Below are 23041 nucleotides of genomic sequence, written 5' to 3'. Positions count from 1 at the left end.
CTGGTAGGAAATCCAGGCTGTTAAGGGCACATCAGAACATGGGTGGGAAGGGTGGAGAGAGTGCACGGGGACCTGAGTGTCAATAGGGTAGCTGGCGGCCTCTCTCCCTGGCAGGGCTGGAGTGCTGTGCCCAGCCCCAAGCAGTAAAACACTGTCCCCTGCCCACATGTCCTTTTCCCATGGCCCAGGGGCAGTCCTAGTCCACCTCCATCCCATTCCCTAGCCCCTGCATCCAGATCAGAGGACCTTTGCCACGCTGCCTCATGTGCAAGGAAGTCAGCTGTCTGTGCCAACAGCTCAATCATGCAAACTCTGCGGCAGTCACTAGTCATACTCGAATGATTTATGCCACAGCAAGTGAGGAAAGGAAGGGCTTGTGTGTCAACACCTCTGTGTGCCTCCCCTCTGCACCTGTGGCATTTCTGAAGTTCAAGGAGGAAAGGATCGTCTGTCCAGTCTCTTCCCTCCACCCTGCCCCACCAGAATACTTGCTGGAGGATGTTTCCTAGAGCTCTGTCTGACCTGGCTTAAGCTGTTGCAAGCAGATCCTGCAGGACACTGTCCTACTTCCTAATGCCGCTTGCCGTTGGCTATCTCCTGATAGCCAACCCCAGTTCTTCCTAAACAAACCCAGTAACTCCTCCTTCCACTACATTGTTCCACCTGATTCGCCCCTCTGCTTCCTTTCTTTCTGCATTTTGCAAATTTCTGAGGGATTGCTGCCTTCTCTTTGATCTTTGCTTGCTACATGGAATTTCATCCCTTCCTTCTGGGCCTGAAGGACCTGTTGCTTTCTGACTGGTAACATTATTCAGTGATATTAGCCTCATGTGTGTAGTTTACTGACTTGGCCAGATTTTCCATATAATGATGATGTTTGTTTGTGAGAGAATTGATGGCTGTCACCAAAGCAGAAGACAGTAACCAAGCTGCAGAATGACCAGTGGAGCCAGGTGACAGTTGTGGTGAGGCAAAGGAGAAAGAAATGGCCCATCACACCCATGTGCACTTAGTTCAATCCTATCTCCCCCGTGCCCCTTTCTACCTGATGGAGAGGGTTTCCAGGAGAGCGTGAGGCCAACACTGCTCAGTGGGTTGGGACATCTTCCAAGATGGCCACTATTCTGGGATTGCTGTGGGATCCATGTCTGCCTGGGAGCAAAACTTTCCCCTGCTCTGTCCCCTGCTACCCCAAGCAGCCACGGAGGAGCCTTTGGCTGTGGTAGCAGCTCAATGACACACCAAGCATGCCCCTGGCCTGACGGTAGGAAGGATGGGAATTACCATAGGGATGGCGGGGTGTGTCAAGAAATCACGTTCACCAGAAGGTGCTGGAATTTCTCTCCTGCTTGACCTGAATAAACCCTGGTAATTTCCTTTGCCTGCTGCATTTGCTGTGTGCTGGATACAGACTCTGCCCAGTGCGGGGCTCAGCAGTTTGGGCTGGAGGCAGTGGAGGCTGTATGAGCCGTCTGACCATAGTATGGTGCTCCCAAATGTGGGGCTGGGTGGGAGCCATCCACAGACAGAAAGTGGTGGTGAGAAAGCAGGGTGAAGCGAGGGGTTAGAAGCAGAGGGCAGAAGGGAGGAAGAAGGGGCATGAGGGAGGTGGGAAGCAATGTGCTGGCAAGGCACTCATGCTTTGGCAGGAGCCTTCTCGCCTTCTCCCCCTGCCCAGCAGTGTCATGCTGCTCCAGAGCTGGGATGAGCATCACTTGGCTGCATTGGACTCCAGCCCCACGGCAGCTTTCTCCAGCATTTTTCTGCATCATCAGGCTGCTGGAGAAGCCCAGAAAAACATCATCCAAGCAAGGTCTTTGATCAGTGTGGTGCACATGGGAGGGAGGGAGCTGGTGGTATTTGCATTGCTGCAATGCCATGATTTGCCATGGTGCCTGGCAGAGCTAGGCCCAGGCACGTGGCTGACTTCACACAGCTCCGGTTTTGTCACATAGTTGTGACAAGAGTGCAGAGGGGACAGGGACCAAGGGGGGTACTTTTCTTCCCCAGTGTGCCAAGTCCATGTGCCACAGGAAATCACAGCCCCCTGAGGCCAGTCTTCTGTGTGGACAAGACAGCTTCGCCATGGGGACACAAAGTCTGTGATGCCACCTTGCTTGTAAGTGCAAGCGGGACAGATCCTGCTTTGTTTGCCAGCACAGGCATAGCCCCTGAGCATCAGTACTGTCCATACATGGTTATGGAATTGGCTCATCCATCCTTTGGCCTCGCAATGTTACAAAAGGGTCAGTTTAAACTAGTTCTTTGGCACCTATCTTGACACAAATGTCCTGAGTCCCTGTTATCAGTGATATACTCAGGAGGCATAACAAGCTATCTCAAGGCCTGTCTGATCTTGCCAGGCAAGAAGTTACATGGCTTGAAAAATTCTATTATCAACTCTGCCCACAAATAACTAAAACTATGCAAGTAAAGCTTTTATGTATCACAGTAGGGTCCCAGCCAAGGACTGTCAGTGATTTAACCCTTCATTCATCAATGGCCCCAAAGAGGTGGATGCACCACCACCTGGGAAAGGGACCTGGAAGGTGTGTTTGATGGTGTAGCACAAGAAAAATGAGGAGGTTGGACTGAGTTTAATGGCAAAATAAATAGCAGAGGGAAACCTGTGCTGTGGTTCCCATTCTCTGTTACTGCAGCAGACAGCTCTGGGGTATGTGGAAAGCTGCCACCAACCTCACACCTATACGTTTTGCAGGGAAATCTGTGGCCTGGGTGCAAGGGCAGGGGGAAAAGCTGATGGGAGAGGCCCAAGACTCTAGGCCAGGAGCAGCAGAAAAAGCAAACAGTGCCAGTGAACAGCTCTTGGCACAGCACACTCTCCGCCCCTGGAACATTTTCTTTCCCTCCCCAGCACCTAACTATCATTCAAAATACAGCTGCTAAGCACAGCAGGGTAGCCAAGGCTTTGGCATGACCAGCTGACACAAAGAAACCTAAAACTTTTCTCAGTCCAGTGCCAAACACATGACACGGCTCTCAGCAGCCCAGCGCTTCAGCCCTGAGGCAGAAAAGCAGAACTGACTGCAGTGATTCCTACATGATGCTTTTTCCCTCCCTGAAAACCAGATCCTGTTTTCTCTTTCTTACCTGGTGTTATCGCTAAAGCAGCAGCAAAACTTCCTATAAGCCTGCTCATTTTATTTGTCTCAGCTCATTGTGCCAGTCTCTATGGGACTGCCAGTGCTGCCTCACCTCCCATGGAGGGAGCACTACCGCAGAAGAGGCAAGGCAAACACTGCCGGCTAGCTGCGGCACTCCCACCTTTCCCCTCCAAGCGTACAGTCAGGAGCAGTTATGAAAAATTCCAGCGCCAGGCAAGACAAAGGCCTGAAGAGCTTTGGACAACAACATCACATGTGCTCAGGCAAAAAGCTTCGCTTTGAGCCCCAGCTAGGTGTATTCCTGGTTTTAAGCGAGGCTTCCAAGCTGCGTCTAATTTGTGGACAACATCAGCAACTAAGCTAACTGCAGTGATAAAGTCCATTTCAGACACCTGCTCTTCAGGCACCTTAATGGTCTCCTCGGCAACAAGGCTGTTGAGTGCAGAAGCATTGGCAGCTGGGTGTATGTGGACACCAAGACTAGGCTGTGAAGATGGGAAGAAACAAGGTAAGTAAAGACTGGACATTAAGGTCACCCGCTCCTCACACTGGGACCACCCTGGAAATTCTCTGCCCTACCCAGATGTCCAGCTCCTCACCCCCTTGCTGTCTCTTCACAGCACAGCCATTTTATCTTGTATGGGGCAAGGCACAAATTCAACTGCCTTCTCCCCACCAGCTCCGTACTTACACAGGAGTGCAGACTGGTCAAGGCTACTTTTCCTCTTTGCAAACATCTCACCTTCCAGATTGAAGCAATCCTGCTGAGATTCTTTTACCTCTATTTGTACGGTTTCACAGCAACTAACTAGTTTTAAAGTTTGGATTTCTTGGCTGTGGGAGTCAAGATAAGAAGGTGAGTCAGCAACCGTGTACTTCAATCTGCAAACAGACTGGTGTTTGAATTCAAACAACTTTGTGTTGTCACTTCTAATTTCAGCACTGTGTATACGAATAGCAGTTACCAAGTCCAGTGCTGTGCCAGGGGCCTGGAACATACATAAAGAAAGAGGAATGAGGTGCTCTGAAAAATGAGAACTTGGCTGAGGAGTCTGAAAAGGCTGACAGGATTTTATTGAAGTTCAAAATACAAAAAAGTCAGATTGTCTCCCACCCCCTCAGTATCCTTCCCATCCAGTATTAACAGTGACAGCTCCAGCCAAACCACAAGACCATTAGTCCCAGTCATGGCCTCCAGCACCCCATGGATGAAGCCATCTAAAAGCCATGTGTATTTCTGGTACCTCAGCTTTGAACATGGAGGTCCACTTAGACTTTTCCTGGACAAGAGGCCAGATATTAGAGAACATGCTGACCTGAACGTCTCTGAAAAATGCTCCAAACTGTGGCTGTTGCATAGTTAAGCTGAATCCTAAGAATGGACACTTCCAAACCAGCGATTCCCAAGCTGTGGGATGGGTATCACTACCAGCACACCATGTCATTTAGGTGTGGCACACAGGCGGGAACTCAGATTGCTATTGGGCATGTTCTTGTCACCCTGCTGCTATTCGCACCCTACCAACACTATTTATGGGTCCCTGCTCCAAAACAAAGCTATCTACATCGTCATTACTAACCACGGTGGTGCAGAAGCAAGAAGCAAGAAGCAAGGGCAGTTCCCTGCATCCTTCATAGCTGCATCACTTCAGGCTCCCAGCAGAGGTTATAACTCGCTCCTCACGCTGCACTTAAGGTCCTGGAGCAGCACCTCTCCATGACAAGCAAGAAACACAGTACGGGTCAGCACTGGGTTTGGTGCTGCTGAGGCAGCCGTAAATCCACCTCCATCCAGCCCAATAATATGGCTGAATACACACCACCTCCTATCGCAACTGCACCTCTTGCCCAAGACTGCCAGTAACAAGAAACACAGAAGTCAGTTATGGTGGGGTTTTTTGCAAGATGTAGATGTCTGCCGAAAACTGAACTAGGATTAAGTCACCCCTCAAACTTTATTCTTTCATCAGGGCAGCTCTGACCTGCTACCTGTCTACCTGGGTACTTTTTGCAAGTGTTTCACTGTAGTATTTAAGCACTAACTTGCAGCAGTGATTTAAAAACCAGGGCCAGTGAAAGCTGTTAGTCTAGTGATTAAAAGCTTTGTATCCCATTTGTAACCAGACAGATTCTCTGCCCTCCGACTCCAGGCTCTAGGGAAGGTTAGGATTAAGCCTCAGTGCATGTTTCTCAAGACAGTATGTTTGCTCAGCTGGTAGCATGCAGAATTAAGTGTGTGTTCTTCTCACAGCACAAAGCCTTCTGTTGTCCAAGACATCCACTTTCTCCCCCATGCAATTGAGTACTGCGGAGGTGGCAAAAGGTGCCTGTTCCAAGCATTTCTGTGATGCTGGCCAGCTGCTGAGTGCACTAGTCAGGGATGGTGACTGCACATGGCATCAGCCACCACCTACATTGAGCCAGATTGCTTAGGAGAAGGCAGAATATCTCTGGAAGGGGTATCCTATTCAGCGCCAGCTCATCTGATAAAAAGAACAGCTCTTTTTTTCCAAAAGTCTCAGCTGCAGCACTCTTGTCTGTTGTCTCTGTTGTCCAAAGCCTGCTGCCTCCCCATGAGGCAGCTGTGGCAGCACCCACACGGACACTCTGAGCACCACCAAAGAGTGGATCTGGCAGGAATAGCAGCTGGCAGCAATGTTTTTTCAGCGATCTGGGAAGCAGGCTTCAGCTTCCTCTTTTTCTCTCTAAGGCTTCTCCTGCTGGAGCAGGAAGATGATTTGGAAGCCCATTACCTCTTCTCCATCTTCTGCATCTGCAGGCTGAGTGATGTGAAGCTGGCCAGGAGGTCTGTAACCTCATCCACCTGAGAGAATACAGTTGGCTGTTAGGCAGAGGAATGCAGTTGTGCAGTTGACCACCAACACAGAAGAAACCCCCATGCAGCCGGGACCACCCTTGCACCAGGACTGCTAGTCATGCCCACGCTGAGCTTATACTAGGACAGGATCCCTTTGGTCCCACAATCGTGTAGGAGGGCTCCTGTCCTCACGATCAAACAAGTCCTAATCTAAGGCAATGGGAGCTTCTCCCCATTCCTCAGAAGGTCGATGCTAGACCTCCACCTTGTGCAATTTAGCCAGTCCTTAAAATAGAAGCATGTTGCCGCATTACCCAGAACTCAACAATGGTATCAGGGCTGTTTCCTTTAAGCCTGTTTCTAAGGGCCAGTCTTTTGTAGAAGAAAAAAACAAACAGGCCCTGCAACCCTGTGTGGTTGTGCTCATCTTGGCCTTAAAATGCCTATGCCCTCAGCCCATCTGATCTTCAGCTTCTCTGCTGAGCTGCCAGGCGCAGTGATGCTTTCTGCATTTTGAATTCCAACCCAAAGGAGTACCATGAGTCATCACGTAACTTGCCCACTTTACCCAATATGAGCAAGAACACTTCCATAACCGTGTCTTCAATGTCACCTTGCTCATGTAGTTGCATTCTCCTAAACACAGAAGTCACAACACATGTAGGTGAGTCACAGTAGCTCAATGCTGCCTACCTGCTCCTTTGTGCTAGTCATCTGTAACCTGGAGCAGAGGTCATCCAGCTGTTCCTTTTGCTCGTGCCTCCCCAGACGCTCCAGGTATTCCCGCAACATCTGGATAATCTGAAACCAACAGGCATAAGAGGCAAACATCAGAAAGCTGCACCAGGCTGGGATGTTTTTACCGGAAAAAATTAAATTACCGTTAAATCGCCAAGCACAGCCTTGACGCTGTGGAATGTAGCAGAATACATGAACCACAGAGAAGAACACATGCAAAGCAACTGGAGAGCACCAATGGCAGCATCAGAGCCCAGTGAGTCACCAGAGGCATTGATCAGCCACAGACAGACTAGTTGTGATCCCTGTGCCTGGTTTAAGAGCAGGGAAGAGAGACAGGCCCGGCTGAAGAAGCACAAGGTCTAGCCCTGAAAGCATCAAGCTTTTCTTTATGGCCAGATAGCTTCCCTCACTGTGAGGAGCAGCGACTTCCCACTCCAGCAGGATCTGCTTGTGCATCGAGGATGGAAATTCTTGTGGCTCCTAGACGGCTCCTGAAGTGAGGCCCACACCTCATGCATTTGTGATGCAGCCCCGTGACTGCTTTCCTATCCCATGCCTCCAGGTATCGAAGCAGGGCAGACTCCGCTAGAAATGCAGAGTCCCTGCTGGAATGCGTACGCCATGGCTACAGCCCCATGCTGTGGTCCCTCTCCTGCCACAAGGTATCTGTCTTACATGGTGGTTGAAGAAAAGAGAGTGCTCCATACAGCCTGAGAATTAAGACATTCAATGCATCCTTGGCCTACCAGAGCCAAGATTGGTCCTGCAAAAATTCAGAGTAGCAGTTAGGAAAAAGGAAGGTCTCTGAAAACAGAAGGAAAAAATGAAACTTTCCCCAGAGCAGCTAAGAGCCTACAGACAGGTATTTAAATAAAGGGTGCAGGACTGCCAGGGGCTGCACCACCTTACCAGATCATGGGACTGTTTCTTTTACCTGTTTCACTTCAAGGCGTACGGCCTCCAGGCTGTGGGAGAGGCCTTCCTGCAGGATGTTTAGCTTTGATTTAGCGAGGTGCAGTGGGGTTCTGCCAGCTCGATCCAAGGCGTCAACTCTGGCCCCTGCAAGACGCATGAGCAAGGACAGAAAGTGAGGTCTGTCTTCAAGGCTTAATGTCCCTGGGGAGTATCAACAGGGGCAGGGCAGGAAAGGGACAGGCTGTAATTGTTATAGAGGAAATGTTACCTCCGCGCAGCAGCGTGGTGATGACGGGAACGTGGTTCGTGCAGGCAGCTGGGGAGGGAAAACACAGGACACACAACTCAGAGGTACTAGCAAACAACAAAGGAGTTTCTGCTCAAGCACGGAGCTTGCTGCTTCCCAAAGGGCTCTTTGCCATGGGAAAGAGAAACACCCCAACTGTTAAGGGTAACCTCATGCACAAGCCTGGGTACTCTCTCTGGAACAGACATTGTGCTCCTTGGGGCTGGCAGAGGGAGAGAAATGGATTTTCTCTACCTCTGACCCTTAAACCTTCATGAGGAGTGAAGCTAATGAAATGCAAAGAATCCCTCCTAGGTCCTTAAAGCTGAGGATGCACACTGTGATGCACAGGAAAGAGAAAGGTCGACAGGAAAGAAACAGCAAGGTGGTGTTCACCTCATCTCTCTGCATGCAAAACTCACCTGTGTGGCACTTACCCAAGTGTAAGGGGGTGTTTCCCAGCCCGTCTCTCTGGTTTGGGTCAGCCCCATGGTCCAGAAGCAGTTGCACTGGAAACAAAGAAACAGAGCCACGTCAGCCTCTTCCCTTTGTCCCACAGGTCAGGCCCACATGGGCCGCAGGTCCAGGTGGCAGCCACCAGGCTGCCTTAGGGATGCTTCTGTTCAGCTCATCAGCTTCCTCCCAGAGACACGGGACGGAGGTTTGCCCAGCAATGCAGAAGGACCCAGCACAAAGCGAGGCAGTGCCACTGCCCCTTGGGCTCCCTGAGGGGAAGACTAAGGACACCCTTCCTTCTGCACCAGTACAGCCCTAGAGCTGGGAGCTCCTGCTCCTCCTTCAGCAGGGGGACATGGCAAGCCCTGGTGCCAGAGTTCAGCTGGCACCTTTGCCACAAAACACATGGAAAACAGCAATCTCTGTCACGTGCTGAACCAAAATAAAGAGCATCCTTCAAAACCTCTGCCGCAGAGAAGTCAGATGACAGAACTCCCCTTCCCTACTCACCGATGTGATCGTTGCCATTGCAGGAGGCAAAATGCAGGGCTGTCCGGCCTTTATCATCCGCGGCACAGGGGTCAGTTCCATCCTCCAAGAGTTGCTGCACTGACAGTGCCAAGGAGGAGAAGAAAGCAGATAAGCTGAAGGGGCATCTGGTCAGAAAGGGGTAATCCTACCCACTTTTCTGCAGTTAGATACACACTGCTAGCTGTCATGTCAACTGGACTTGAACCAGCTCCAGCCAGCATCCCAGCTCAGCAGAACCATCCTAGGCAGTGTACTATCCACCCTGTTACAGCTTTCACCAGCTTCCACGTACTGCCACAGAGACAAGCCGACAGCTGTAATGGCTATGGCTAAGGATCCATCTAGCCAAATATTCAAGCTCCTAGGACAGCAGCAAATGCCTACAGAAAAGTATAAAAAGATGGCAAGGATGGGGGGCTAACTCTCACAGCCTTTAGTCAGCTGCATCTCAGGCATGGCAAGCCCTGGCAAGCCAGAATTAGCATCCTGTGCTTACTAGCCCTCCATGGGCTTTCTCCATGGATTTGCACAGTCATTTTCTGCATCTGTGTATACTTTTCACATCAACAGGGACCCGCAGTGAGAAGTTTCTCAGTGTAAATCCATGCAGTGAAAAAACTCCACTTCTTCACACCTGTTTTGAATATGCCACTTCCTAGATTCATCTGAAACTCTGAGGTTTTGCCATACTAATGGTGGCTACTGATGGGGAAGCAGGCAGGTAAGAGCACCAACCTGCCAGCAGCAGGGCAAATATACCCTTAGGAGATGATGTATTGAAGTGAGCTAGTGAACAACCCAAGTAGCCATACCATCATCTACTCACACATGTTCCCCCTGCTTTTTCACTCAGCTACTTCTTCAATGCCACCACTGGCACTTCTTGTAACCTGAACTACCTCCTTTTCTCAGATAAGAAGGAAAAACCTGCTCACACAGAAAGACAGAGAAACTAGTATGACCCTCCCGTATTGGGTATAACAAAGGCAAAGAGACCAGTAAAGGCTGAAAAGATTAGGGAAATAAAAGTAGCATCTCCAGCAACATGTGCAAGGGCAACTGTAAGGGCTATTACTCTTGTTGTTTTGAGATTGTCCTGATATAGTAATCAGTGTGTAAAATAAAGCTCATTCCGTAGCTGTTAAAAATACTGACAGTTTCGATATATTTTGAATTCTTTAATAGCATATCCTGCAACAGTGGAGACTGACAAATATTGGAGACAAGATACTAGATAGCTCAGACCACTCAGCTTCCAGAGTTTGAATTATAGTCATATTTTGATTTCCTCCTGTACACCTACTGCTTTAAGTGTGGTACAGAAGTGAAAGAAACACCTGAAAAGATCGAAGTGGCATTAACGGGCGATGTCAGAAGAAAAGACAGCGAGACTGACACAGTGCCACCAGTGAGAACCATTAATGGGGAACGCTCTACCTAGTCCTTCCCTGAAACCAGTAGTAAATGACATAACCTCTCCCACCCAGTGCCACCACAGGAAACAGCAAAGGTTTTTACTTGTTGATGAGGAATAAATTCATCATCAGACATTTCCTCAAGTTGCAGAGTACACAAAAGACAGCAGGATTATAAACAGGGGAACCTGTGTATCAAATACAGGCATAAAACTCTAAGATGGATTGAAACCAAGAGTTTAATAAAGCACTATTCTTTCATTCTTCCTCTTGACTTGGTGACTGAAGCCAAGCCTTTCTGTACTGACAGAGCTCACAGATAAATTTTATCCAACAGTTCATGAAACAAGGTGTATTGTGGAGCCGACGGGTGAAGCACACCAGACAAACCCCATCCTGATATACTGGGAGTTTCTACAAGTCAAACCAGTTTCCAATTCTGTTCACAGAATGGCCTGATGAACAGTTAGGCCAGGACAGCTGAGGGGACAGTATAGTCTAAGGAGAGACAATGATAAGGGGCAGATAATATATGCCAATATTGCTGCTGGACATTTCGTACCAAACCCCATCTAATCTACAGTATAGAGAGGTAAAGGGAGTCACAGATAGGCCACGAGCCTTCTCTGAAGTCACTGTGATAGGCAGAGTCAAGCACCAGTCCTGGTTCTGATCACACTGGTCACACTGTCTCATCACACAGGGTACAGCTTAGATAATCGTAACTTTTCCACCTTACCAAAACACTACTTTCTTGCTGCTTGCAACTGGGCAAAAGTTACATACCAAAAAAGCTGGAATAGTGCAGTGCTGATTTAGCTTGAGAAAACTAACACTATGAACCACATGCAGTGAAAAAGTGATTATAACCAATCTCACTCTGCTCAGAGAACAAAACAAGGCTCCAGAAAAGCAGTTTCTAGTTTTGCAGCATCTAAAGCACCATGTCCCCAAACTACCTGCACCACCCTCCCCCTCTCCCAAAATAAAGGTCCTGGACAAAACTGCCCTTCCAGGAAACGGTCCCAAGTAGGATTGTCAGATATCTTACCTGTGTCCAAGTCATTGCTATTGGCAGCTTCACGCAGCCTTTTCAGAGCTACGGAAAAAGGAAAGCAATTACTGGAAAGCACTGAGGAAAAAAGAAGGTTTCCCTATCGAAACATCCCATCCCGGCGCTCGATCCCAGCTGCAGGGCTCAAACCATGCTGGTGCTGGCTCAGCCCAGAGAAGGGTAAGCAGGAGAGGGCCCCGCGAGGCCTGGGGGGCAGCACGTCCGCTCCTCGCGCGGGGCCGGCAAAAGGAAGGGCCGTCCCAGGGAGGGGCGCTTGCCGCCATCTCCCGCTCACCGTGGCTCTCCTTGCCCGTAGGCCCCAGCCGGCGGTGGAGGCGGGCGGCCCTGCGCAGGCGGCGGGCCGGGATCTTGCCCGCGGGCTCCTCCCGCTGCCACAGGACGTGCAGGTAGCCGAGGGGGGCGCCCGCCGCCGCCCCCAGCGCCAGCCCGGCCCCCAGCGTCGACTCCGGCTCCGGCTCCGGCTCCGGTCCCGGTCCCAGCCCCGCGTCGGGCGCTGCTGCCGCCCCGCCGCCGTCCTCCATCCTCTCAGGGGCCGGGCCGGGCCGCCGCGCGGGGTGCGGGGGCAGAGGGGAGGGCCGTCGCTTTAGCAACGGGGCGGGCCGTGTACGCTCGACCAATCGAAGGCGCCGCACCGCTGTGTGCGCAGCAAATGGGGAGGTAGAGGGAGTGGGCAGGAGGAAGGCGAGTTGAGAGGCGAGGCAGAAGGTGGAGGCGGTGCCTAGGAAGGGCTGACGGGCAGGCACACTCTCCAATCAGAGCGGAGGGCGGGCCATAGACAGCACCAGGCCCGTCGTAGCTCTGGAGGCTGAAGACAGACAGTTGTTTCAGCCAGTGGGAGGGCGCAGCCCCGCTCCGCCGCCGCAGCCCTTTCCGGCCGGCCGGCCGGCCCGAGCCCCGCCCCTGGTCCCACCCCCTCTTTCTGCCCGCCTCGCGCCGGGCCCGCGTTGCTGCACGGAGTCCTTTCCCTGCCGCGCCACGCCGCTGCCATGGCCTACCCGGGGGAGGACTACGACAACGAGGTGCGGGGCGGGGGTCCCGGGGCGGCGGGGGGGGCCCGGGGGGTCGTGTCCGGGGTGGTCGGGGTGACTCGCTGCCGCCCTCTCTCCACAGGCCGCCTACGACCCCTACACCTACTCCAACGACTATGATATGCACACGGGTGAGTGCGGGCCTCGGCCGCGCCACCACGGTGGCCCCTCGGGTGCACCGGGCCTGCTGGCGCCCGGCTGGGTCTGTAGGCCTGGGCCGGGCCAAGCGGCAGCCGCCTCACCGCTCCTTTTTCCTCTCAGGAGACCCGAAGCAAGACCTGGCCTACGAGCGCCAGTATGAGCAGCAGACCTACCAGGTGATCCCCGAAGTGATCAAAAACTTCATTCAGTATTTTCACAAGACGGTGTCGGATCTCATTGACCAGAAGGTGTACGAGCTCCAGGCCAGCCGTGTTTCCAGTGATGTTATTGACCAGAAGGTGTACGAGATCCAGGACATCTATGAAAACAGGTACAAAGCCATCTTTCCTGCAAGGGGGAATCACTGTTTAAACTGTGATGAAAGTGCACCCTGCTCTTAAAAGGAAAGGTTAACTGCTACCTGTGTTGTTCCAAACTTGGTCTTTCTCTAAAATGCAGCATGAGGTTTGATTTGATTACTGGGGAAAAAAACAGGTATTTTCAGACCATTAGGCTAAAGTAAGTATAGGTGAGTTGAGACCTGTCTGAAGGAAAATACCAGTCCTGTGCCAAACAGGTATGGAGGCAGCAAAAAGTGACCTCAGTAGTGCTAGTTAGGCAGTTTGCGGAAAGCTGTGAGGTGTAATTGTTGTGTCTGTTCCCTACAGATAGTCCCACTCCTGCTTGCAGCTGTGTCACCTTGCCGTAAAGGGAATGTGAAAGTAACATACACAACTGTTCCATACTTCAGGGATAAATTGAAGACTGATTGCTTAGCGCAATTCTCATTCTTTGCTTTGACACTGGACTTACTAAAAGGGGACGGTGGTGGTGTTACACTTTCATCAAGTCCAAGGCTTCTGTTTTGTGATCTCTAACTCCAGCACTGTCATACTGAGAAATGGTTTCTAATACTACATGTGTGTGTATCTTTCAGCTGGACAAAGCTGACAGAAAGGTTTTTTAAGAATACACCATGGCCAGAGGCCGAGGCCATTGCCCCTCAGGTTGGAAACGGTAAGTCTTTTCCTTTCTCTTTGCTTGTCAGAGAAAGAAGGAACTAAATTACTTTTGATACGTGAATGAGCAGGTGCATAGTGTTGCTGCCCTCTGAGTCAGTCATCACTGTTCGCTCTGGCAACACCTTCAATAGATGCCTGGCAACAAGTCAAAACTGAAGGAAGTATCCTTTTGTGTCTCCCTTTATTACTGTGGCAGGAGGAGCACCACCGGTGTCTCTGATAAATCTGGTTGCCTAGGCCTTGCAGCTTGCTAATGTCCAGTTCTGTCATCTTTTCCAGATGCTGTTTTCCTCATCCTATACAAGGAGCTGTATTATAGGCACATCTATGCCAAAGTCAGCGTGAGTGTTTGTCCTGTGTCTTCCTGTTGGTTCCGTGCTGGGTTCTCTGTGCCATAAAACTTGCCAAATTTTGCTGCTACCCTACCATCAGTGGTTCCATAATTTTTGCAAGACAAGATTGGATAGGTTTATGAGCTGTAAGTCAAGTTGCTTTAGGGAAGCTTAAAATTCTTGCCTTTTGTTAGTTGAGTAAGGATTCACAGATTGCTGAAAAGCAAGACTTGATTATCTTTCTGAAGGCTCATTAGCTGTCTCCTCAAGCTTGGTTGTAATGAGTGTACAGGTTTCCCTGGCAGCTATACGAATAAGAAAACCTGGTCTGAGTTTTCAGGAGGCTATTTTGTAAAAGTTTGTTACTGACGGCAAATGTGGTTAGTGAGTTAGGAAAGAAGGAAGGGAGATTTTTTTTTTGGGAGGGAACTGAATTTTCTTGGTAGAGCTGTGATTGCAGGACCTATAGATCAGTTGGTTTTGTGTGTTTCTTTGTGGCTCTTCATTTGTTCTTCAGATTAGCAGGCGGGTGAGAGGGGGTGTCATAAGAGGAGGGTGCGTTATTTGTGATTAAAAAAACCACATGGGGTCAGAGTGCCTTGTGGCGAGGGAAACATGGGCACCATAAAGGATACAGGAGAAGGAAGCAGAAGTAATAATGGTCAATAAAACCAAAATAAAAAAAAAATCAATAAAAACCCACTTCTTTTTTTTCCTTAAGCTAATTTGAAGTCAGTGAGAAAATCACAGCAGTATTTGGTTGTTGAAGGAAAGAAGCTGAACATGCATGTGACGTATGGGGTAAATGAGTAATAACTGCAGTTTTGTTTTGGACCAGAGGGTGGAGAAATGGGGACTTTAAAAGGTCTGCTGTATTAACCTGAGTCAGACTTTAACAGGAGAGACTGGTTTCTTGAGTTGTGCTGTTAGTGGTTCTCAGACTGCCCTCAGGTGTCTCCAGGTGAAACAAGGAAGATGATTCTAGGAAGAGTGATTCCCTATCGTGTTTACTGGTCTTTCAGAGTCTTTAGAAATATTGTCTAGAAGCAGAATTGTAAATTTATTAAGGCCTCTCATGAGGGGAGAAGGAAGGAAAGCTGTTGAAGGTAATAGGAAGCTCTTAAATCTGGACAGCAGAGACGAGGACAAGGAAGGTTAATGCATCCTATTCACAGAAGGTTTCAATGCTCAGTCGTCCTGGGAGAAGCTACCTGTACATGAAAAATCAGCCCTATTCTATGGGACAATAGTGATACAATTTCAGGTTTTCTGGATGGTGCTGGTGGGTGTCGTCGTTGAATATTGGCTCTAACATTTCTGAAACAGACCCTCTGCTGCTGTGACTAGTCCTTCATACACTGTTGCCCATAAACTCACTCCTGCCGTGCTTGCAACTAAGCGGACTGTGCTGACTTCTCATTGTAGGGGGGGCCCACGCTGGAGCAAAGATTTGAATCCTATTACAACTACTGCAATCTCTTCAACTACATCCTCAGTGAGTTGCTGCAATTCATTTCTGGTTTGTCAATTTTGGAGAGGGCAGAGCTGGAGAAAGGGTCAGAATTGGAACATGTTTGTTTATAGATTATATAGAGAGAAGTAATCTATGAGCTTGAGTTTGTTGAATGAATAGCACTTGGCATCCATGCATTTAAAACCACAGAAAACCTAAATAGTTTCCAGTGCTTTCTGAAATATTCTAAAGAATAAAACTTACTTAGCTTTCTGTCTTGCTGAGAATTGTTTCACTTATCTTTATTAAAAAGCGAAATGAAGCTGTAAGCTAGAGAAAACTTGCTGCAGTGTTTCACAACTGCTTATTGTTGTTGACTCCTCTTGGAACACATTTTAGTGTTTGTGACTCCCTGCCAGACTTCTTGTGGAGAAGAGATTGGTTAGGATAAACCCCTAGAATTTGTGCACAGCTTCTGAGAATCACTGCTGCTGAGCCGTCACGCTCCAGAGATTAACCCCATAGAAGCTCATGTTCTTTGAAAGTGAAGGTGGTTGAGGTAACTAGAGCTACGTATCACTGCCCTACTGGAAGCTTCATTCATCTGCTGCTGCATCTCCCATTTCAGGGAAATTCTTGTGTTCTTTAATTTGTCTATTCGTCCAATTCTGCCACTGTTCTTGCTCAAGGTATTAAACCTCTCATCTATTACTTATGTTCTTGTGCAGATGCTGATGGCCCTGCTCCTCTGGAACTGCCCAACCAGTGGCTCTGGGATATCATTGATGAATTCATATACCAGGTATATGACTAGAAGATGGGGCTATTTTGCGGTGGCCTTGCCTCTATTAGCACTGTAAATTTTCCATCTCCTCCCTCTCTGTGATTTGCATAGCTAGGATATCATTGCAGGTCAAAAAACTTTGGTGAGCACTTATTCCTGGGTCACCACGTAGATGATGTGTACAAAATGTACAAATTTTTAAGTTACAGAGAGCCCTTTGGGGAGTCCTGGACTTCTGTTGATATTTCTGTTTCAGTTGCTGCTTAGGGGATTTTTTTTAAACTCGCCTTCATTTCTGCCTGATCTGTGCAAAGCAGTCTGATGAAGTCTGCTATAATCGCAAAGACCTTATGAAGGTACTTGTTCAAACTAGTTTTATTGTATTCTATGTTTTTACTTTAGTTTTGTATTTCTTAGTCAGTAGGGCCTTTATGCTTTCACTGAGAGATTGCTGACCTGATTTCAAGTAATCTATGGTCTAAGATCTTGATGATAGGAAATATTTTTCCACTTACTGTTCCGAGTGCAGCAATACAGATCTCAAATGCTATTATTTTTTCTCTATAGATTCCTTTCTCTGTAACTTTTTATTATAGAGCTGCCTGGAATTCCTCAAGTGCAGTCTTGTCAAGCTTGAGGATGAAAAAGGATGTGTGCATATATAGAAAAAGATGTGCGTGTATGCAGACACATCTTACGACTTGTTCATTCTCTTTGCTGCCTGTTCAGACAGCAAATTTGTGTTCAGTTGCCTGTCCTAATTGTCTAAGACATCCTTCTCTGCATTGTTCTGTCTTCTGGCCTTTTCGCTCTGCACTGTGTCAGATTTTCCCCAGGTGCTTTAAAGGTGGTATAATTTGCCATTTTGATTGCCAGGTGATCTCAGATGAAACTCTTTTTTTTCATGCTACTTGTAGCTTATTGTAATGCATTTGTGTGATCAATTTGTAAGCATAGTGCACTTAGCTGAACATCTCCAAACTAGCTTCTCGTCATCGAATCTCTGCTTTTTCCTGTAGTTCCAGTCTTTCAGCCAGTACCGCTGCAAGACAGCCAAAAAGTCTGAAGAGGAAATTGATTTCCTTCGTTCCAACCCCAAGATCTGGAACGTCCACAGTGTTCTCAATGTGCTGCACTCTCTGGTGGACAAATCCAACATCAATCGACAGCTGGAGGTCTATACAAGCGGAGGTGAGTTAGCTGGGTGATGCCAGGCAAGACTGGTGTCTGTGCTGCCTTGCTGTGATTTGACCGAGCTTAGTTAGCTTTGTCTGGGAGCTGGACCAAACCCTTAATCAGTGGATGGATTGACTTGGAACAGGTTCTGTTGGCCTTATGTGAGGAAATGCTGGTGATTACACTTGAGGTCTTGCTCCCTTTGCTTGTAAACATAGAGGTGTTGAAAGGGAAGCTTGCTTCCTTGGAAGAAAGCATCATGGTTCCTTTTTTTCCTAGGTGACCCTGAAAGCGTGGCTGGTGAATATGGTCGCCACTCCCTCTACAAGATGCTGGGCTATTTCAGCCTGGTTGGGTTGCTGCGTCTGCACTCTCTGCTGGGGGATTACTACCAAGCAATCAAGGTTCTGGAGAACATCGAGCTCAACAAGAAGGTAATACAACATGTTTTAAACCCTTTATTTCAGTTTTTCGAATGCCTCTATTCAAACATGCTGGTGAAAGGTTGCCACAATGAATCTTCCAGCCAGGGAGCTGTTTGTAGCTGTTGTAGTTGTCAGGAGTTTGGAGCTGAACGCAGCTGGAGCTTTGGCATTAAATCAAGCTGTATGATAATGCCTGATGCTGTTGCAGCACAAATGCCTAATTTTTAGGAGGTTTGCTGTGTTGTGCAGGTCAGTGTTGTTATAGGGAATATTATTTGAGCTGTAAGTAGTAGCACAGTGGTAGCTAGCTGAACACATCGTTCCCACCTTGGTCAATGGCTCATTCTTTTATTTTTGACTCTTGTTCTCACTGTGCCCATTCCCACCTTGCATGTTTTTGCCCTAGAATTGGGTGCTGCTTGTGGTAATGGTGGCTAACGGAAGTCTAGCTGCAACACAGGCTTGGCCCAAGGCTTGGTACAGATCTATGTATGTGCTGTCTAGCAGAGGACATGGAGTGAAACAGGGGGAAAGGGAACTGAGTGAAGCAATATTAGGCACAGTGCAAGAGTTGTCTGCTTGCAGGAAGCTGAAACTGGAAAACATAGGAAATGGGTTGATCTAATCAACAGTGAGGAAGCTGCTGCAGGGATGGACCGGAGGTGAGGTATCCTAAATTAACCCTCTCCTTTCTATATTTGGGACAGGAGTGAAGGCAGAGGTGTCTGGATTCTGGGTAATGAGCTGTTTGGATCAAAGTTGGTTGTCTCCCCTCTAACACAGCATGTTGATCCTTCTCAGAGCATGTACTCCCGGGTGCCTGAGTGCCAGGTGACCACCTATTACTACGTGGGCTTTGCATACCTTATGATGCGGCGTTACCAGGATGCCATCCGTGTCTTTGCCAACATCCTCCTCTACATCCAGAGGACCAAGAGCATGTTTCAGAGGACGACCTACAAGTATGAGATGGTAAGAGAGACAATAGGTCTAGGCTTCCCAAAAGAAAAGGCTGCCGTCTTCTTTCCTGCCCCTTCTCTGTCACCTGATAATCTACATGTAATAGTCCAGCCTTATTTTCCTGTACTCTGCTGGTGGTGGTAAGTGGGGATCCTTTGAACTCCTTTGCCATGTGTGGCAATATTTTTCTCTTGGGTGTGTTACTAGTTCCTTTGGTTATTCACCATACAGTTGCCCTGGCTGCATCTGCACTCTCCCTCTTGGCAGTGTTGTTAATGAATATCAGCTGCTAATGATATTCTTGTCAATGCTTCTTCAAACTCAGTCCTGTTCCTGGTCCAGTCCTGCATTTCAGGTTACTGCCATTGTCGGATATATTTCCATTATCAGATAATCATTCACAGACTGTTTTAATTCAGCATGGCTGAAACAAAGCTCCTTTCTGTTTACACCTAAGCTGTCTCTGGTGCCTGTTTTACCCCCTGCTGCTGCTGTCTCCTTTTCATCCTTATGACTCATTTCTAACTCTTTGTGTAGCTAAATCCTACCGTTCTTAATTCCATGACACTTCAAAAATGTGGTACGTCTGTTTCAGCCACACAGCTGTCTGTTTCATCCCACACTCAGATAAATCTTCCTTCTCAGTCTTTTCTTCACTGGCCTCCCTGATAACTGTCCCTTGCCAGGAGATGGTTGTTAAACTATCTGCCTTCCCTTCTTCTATTCACTTTCTTGCACCAAAGCAGTGAAACCTGCTTCTGGCCATCCAGGTTCTGTATGCCTCTGGATACGTTCACTCTGTAGTTTCCTCTTGTCCAGCCCTCTTTTTCATTGATGAGAGCCTTGATACTGCATTCATATATCTGCTTTGCCCAGAGGCACCGCTTCTTTGTGCTGTCCTCCTTGAGCATTAGGACGATCAGTGCTCTGGGTAAAGGGTCTGTCTCTGAAAAACGCAGCTCCCTCTGGCACCATAAAGCCTGAGCGCATTGACAAGGTAACAGGTTCTCCTCTCTGTCTCAGATTAACAAGCAGAACGAGCAGATGCACGCACTTCTGGCCATCGCCCTCACCATGTACCCCATGCGCATAGATGAGAGCATCCACCTGCAGCTGCGAGAGAAATATGGGGATAAGATGCTGCGCATGCAGAAGGGTGACGCACAAGTCTATGAGGAGCTCTTCAGTTACGCTTGCCCCAAGTTCCTCTCTCCCGTGGTGCCCAATTACGACAACGTGCACCCCAACTACCACAAGGAGCCCTTCCTGCAGCAGCTCAAGGTCTTTGCTGATGAGGTGCAGCAGCAGGCCCAGCTCTCCACCATCCGTAGCTTCCTCAAGCTCTACACCACCATGCCCGTGGCCAAGCTGGCTGGCTTCTTAGACCTCACGGAGCAGGAGTTTCGTATCCAGCTGCTCGTCTTCAAGCACAAGATGAAGAACCTCGTATGGACCAGTGGCATATCTGCCCTGGACGGGGAGTTCCAGTCTGCCTCTGAGGTTGACTTCTATATTGATAAGGTTGGTATCTGCCCCTTGCTGGCTAGGAAATTCCTTCACCCAGGAAATTCTGGAAGTGGCAGCACCTGGTTTTGCTCTAGTCTGTGGGAAACATCCCTTCCTTCTTTGCCATGTGAAGGGCTTGGCTGCCCACAGTGAAGCTGTAGCCTTGCTTAATAGAAGTGTCAGTGGATGAACAGTGATGGGATATTGCAGGCAGCTTTGACAGTTGTTGTACCCAGGAAACAAAGGTCCTAAACGTCTTCCCCAGGACAGAGGGAACTGTTTGTCAGTGTTCTCAGGAGGTGACAGCTGGGTGACAGAGAGTGCTGTCAGTGTGTCAGGTGAGGTGGTCAGCTTTGTAGGTGTCCCCCACATCTCTCCTTTGCTTGACAAAGTAGGGATCTTGCTTGGTCATGTTACAGGTCCATTTTTCACTGGAGCAGCATTTAGCCCTGTCTGCTCTAGGAGGAATCTAAACACAAGGTATGGTCCTTTCACCGTTCTGTCCTTGGAGCACCAGACAGTAGGAGATGCTGGAAAAAGTCTTTTTGGACTTCATTTTTTGAAGAAGATAGCATTTGGCTTCTTGCTGGGAAGGAGACCAGATTGTCGCTTGCTCTTGGTCCTTAGAGCAGATCTCTTTCTGCAAGGTCTCATGCTTTGTCTTCCCTGTTTACCTGAACCAAACTGACTTGTGTCTGACTGACTTGCATTGCAGCCTCGCTCTCCTGGTAGATAGCATGACTCTTAGCTGCTGGTAGAGGAAAGCAGAGCATGAATCGGGGTTGGGACTGTCAAACTGCTGCAAAGAGAGACGAAAATAGGCAGAGAGTGCCTATTTTCCCACATGGGAAAATGTGGGAAGTGAATACAGTGTGAATTTGGGACCCATCCCAGGCAAAGGTATAGGGAAGGCAGCCCACAGAGAACTGAATGGTTGCTGTGGGACTAGCACAAGTCAGATATGTCTGATGCTGAACCAGGGCTGGACTGAAGCTCCTTTAGTTGCTACTCGCATTTGGCAGTGCTTGCTGTCTCCCTGCTACCGCAGTCCTTTTCCTGACCTCTTGCTGTTCCCTCCCCAGGACATGATCCATATCGCAGACACAAAGGTTGCTCGACGCTATGGGGACTTCTTTATCCGCCAGATCCACAAGTTTGAGGAGGTGAGGCCTGGGCAGGAGAGCTGTGTACCTCTGTAGGAAAAGTGGGGCAGGCATTGGGCTGTGCAGGGCCTGGAGGAGGCATGCTTGGTCAGACAGCTGTGTGATGCCTTGCTGGGGCGAGCCCCAGCTCTGTGAGGCACTGGGCAAAGGCAGGTGGATTAAGCAGCAGCTGCCAGCCTTTGAGGAATGGTATGTTTTTGTGTGAGAAGTGCTCATTCAGTTGAGCCACAGTGGAAAAGGAGGAGGGTTTTACTGTGTAAAGGTGCTGACTCCATTGTCCCTAGACAATTGTGGTGTTCCTGTCAGTAACACAACCACAATCATATCTCTACCCTCATAACTATGGCTCTAGAAAGTGGCCTCAAAGATTTCTAGAGCACAGATGACTTCAGCGTTGTGCTCAGCCAGGAGGTAGCATTCTGTCACTGCACCACTCTCCTGATAGAGGCTGCTGCGCACTGGAAACTTGGGCAGCAAAATCCTGAGATGTGGGGACTTGAGCAATACAGGGTTGCAATACCACTGCTAGGAGTTTGCACCCTCTCTTCTCCCTGCATTTTCCTCTGCTGTCTTGGAGAGGAGGAGGGAGTTTTACTAGTTCCCCTTCTACTTCGCACACTGCCTGCACTTATGCAAGAGTTCTTTTTATCCGTGAGTTGGAGAGGAAGAATTAGAGGCAGTGGATAAAGGCTGCTAGGGGAACAGCAGTGTATGTCAATCACCATACATTTTTCTGACTTTTGCTTTCTCTAATTCCAGCTGAACCGAACCCTGAAGAAGATGGGCCAAAGACCGTAAAACTTCTATGGATGCAGTGATCGGCCTGAGCAGAGAAGTGGGTGGGAGAGATTATTCTCTTTGTGGTGAGGGAGGGAAGCTCAGGGTTCTGGCATTTCTGGAATCTCCTGTGACTCTGAAAGCTTTTTGTACTTAAATAAGCAGACTCATTTGGCTCAAACTATCCTACAAAGAACAAGACATCTAATAAATTAGTGGAATTTTCCTGGTAAGCATTCAGTATCTGATGTACTAATTTATTTTTCCTCCAGAGAAGAATATAATTGCATCTGGAGACACGGGCAGCTGCTGTTGGTTTGTGCTCCCTTTGGTCCATGCTCTTGCAGCTAACAGTGGGGAGCAGATCTCTTTCCATGCTCTGTGCAGGCACTGCACACAGCGAACAGGGAAGGCTGCAGAACTGGTTAACGGAGAAAATGAGCTGTTCACAGTGTTTCCACAGGATATGGAACGAGATGCATGCTAATATTATTCATTTTAGCTCTTGCTCCACACATTGAATAAACCTGAGTTGTAGTTGCTTTCCCACCCCTCTTTTTTTTCAGTTGCTATGAAGTAGAAATGCTCCAAAGTGGATTGACATGTTTTTAAAGGAAGGGGGAGGATTTTTGTAAACATTCAACCAATATTAACTTTGGTCATCTGATGAGATGTCCTTGCTGGATGTTGTGTTTTATTTCAGCACAAGTGATGCCCAAGTCCTGGCCCTTAATTTAATGGAGTTCAGTTTCTCCAGAAAACTCACTGAGGGTGCTTAATTTACTAAAATGCTTTAAATGCTAATTTTCCCAGCTCTCCAGCCACTTTGGATTCTTCAAGGTAAGCTTGCAGTGCCTTGAAAGAGAAAACACAGTTGGAAACTAGTCCTATAAAGGGTAATGAAGAACCTGT

General features: G+C 48.6%; 2 protein-coding genes across 3 annotated transcripts; one reads left to right on the top strand and one right to left on the bottom strand.

Annotated features, from left to right (window-relative positions):
* Positions 1–4196: 4196 nt before the first annotated feature.
* Positions 4197–11883, bottom strand: ANKRD54 (ankyrin repeat domain 54). Its single transcript, XM_059816576.1, has 8 exons — positions 11637–11883; positions 11339–11386; positions 8852–8950; positions 8323–8394; positions 7868–7915; positions 7619–7743; positions 6637–6744; positions 4197–5949 (listed from the first exon to the last, which is right to left on the bottom strand). The coding sequence occupies exons 1-8, from the start codon at positions 11881–11883 to the stop codon at positions 5875–5877; spliced, it is 822 nt and encodes a 273-aa protein (XP_059672559.1). The 3' UTR covers positions 4197–5874.
* A 418-nt stretch (positions 11884–12301) lies between these two features.
* On the top strand, positions 12302–22593 carry EIF3L (eukaryotic translation initiation factor 3 subunit L). Of its 2 annotated transcripts, XM_059816227.1 has the most exons (13): positions 12302–12381; positions 12473–12521; positions 12652–12862; positions 13469–13548; positions 13833–13894; positions 15311–15380; positions 16067–16140; positions 17142–17313; positions 17578–17732; positions 18525–18695; positions 19707–20204; positions 21272–21352; positions 22112–22593. In XM_059816227.1, exons 1-13 carry the CDS (start codon positions 12349–12351, stop codon positions 22148–22150), a joined length of 1695 nt encoding a protein of 564 aa, XP_059672210.1. In that variant the 5' UTR covers positions 12302–12348; the 3' UTR covers positions 22151–22593. The 2 variants fall into 2 exon arrangements, with proteins under 2 accessions (XP_059672210.1, XP_059672212.1); XM_059816229.1 differs by lacking the exons at positions 15311–15380; positions 16067–16140.
* The last annotated feature ends 448 nt before the right edge of the window (positions 22594–23041 follow it).

This window comes from Gavia stellata, chromosome 4 (assembly GCF_030936135.1).
Source record: "Gavia stellata isolate bGavSte3 chromosome 4, bGavSte3.hap2, whole genome shotgun sequence".
NCBI lineage: Eukaryota > Metazoa > Chordata > Aves > Gaviiformes > Gaviidae > Gavia > Gavia stellata.
Note: the sequence above shows the minus strand (reverse complement) of the source record. Positions and strands in the feature narration are given on the sequence as shown.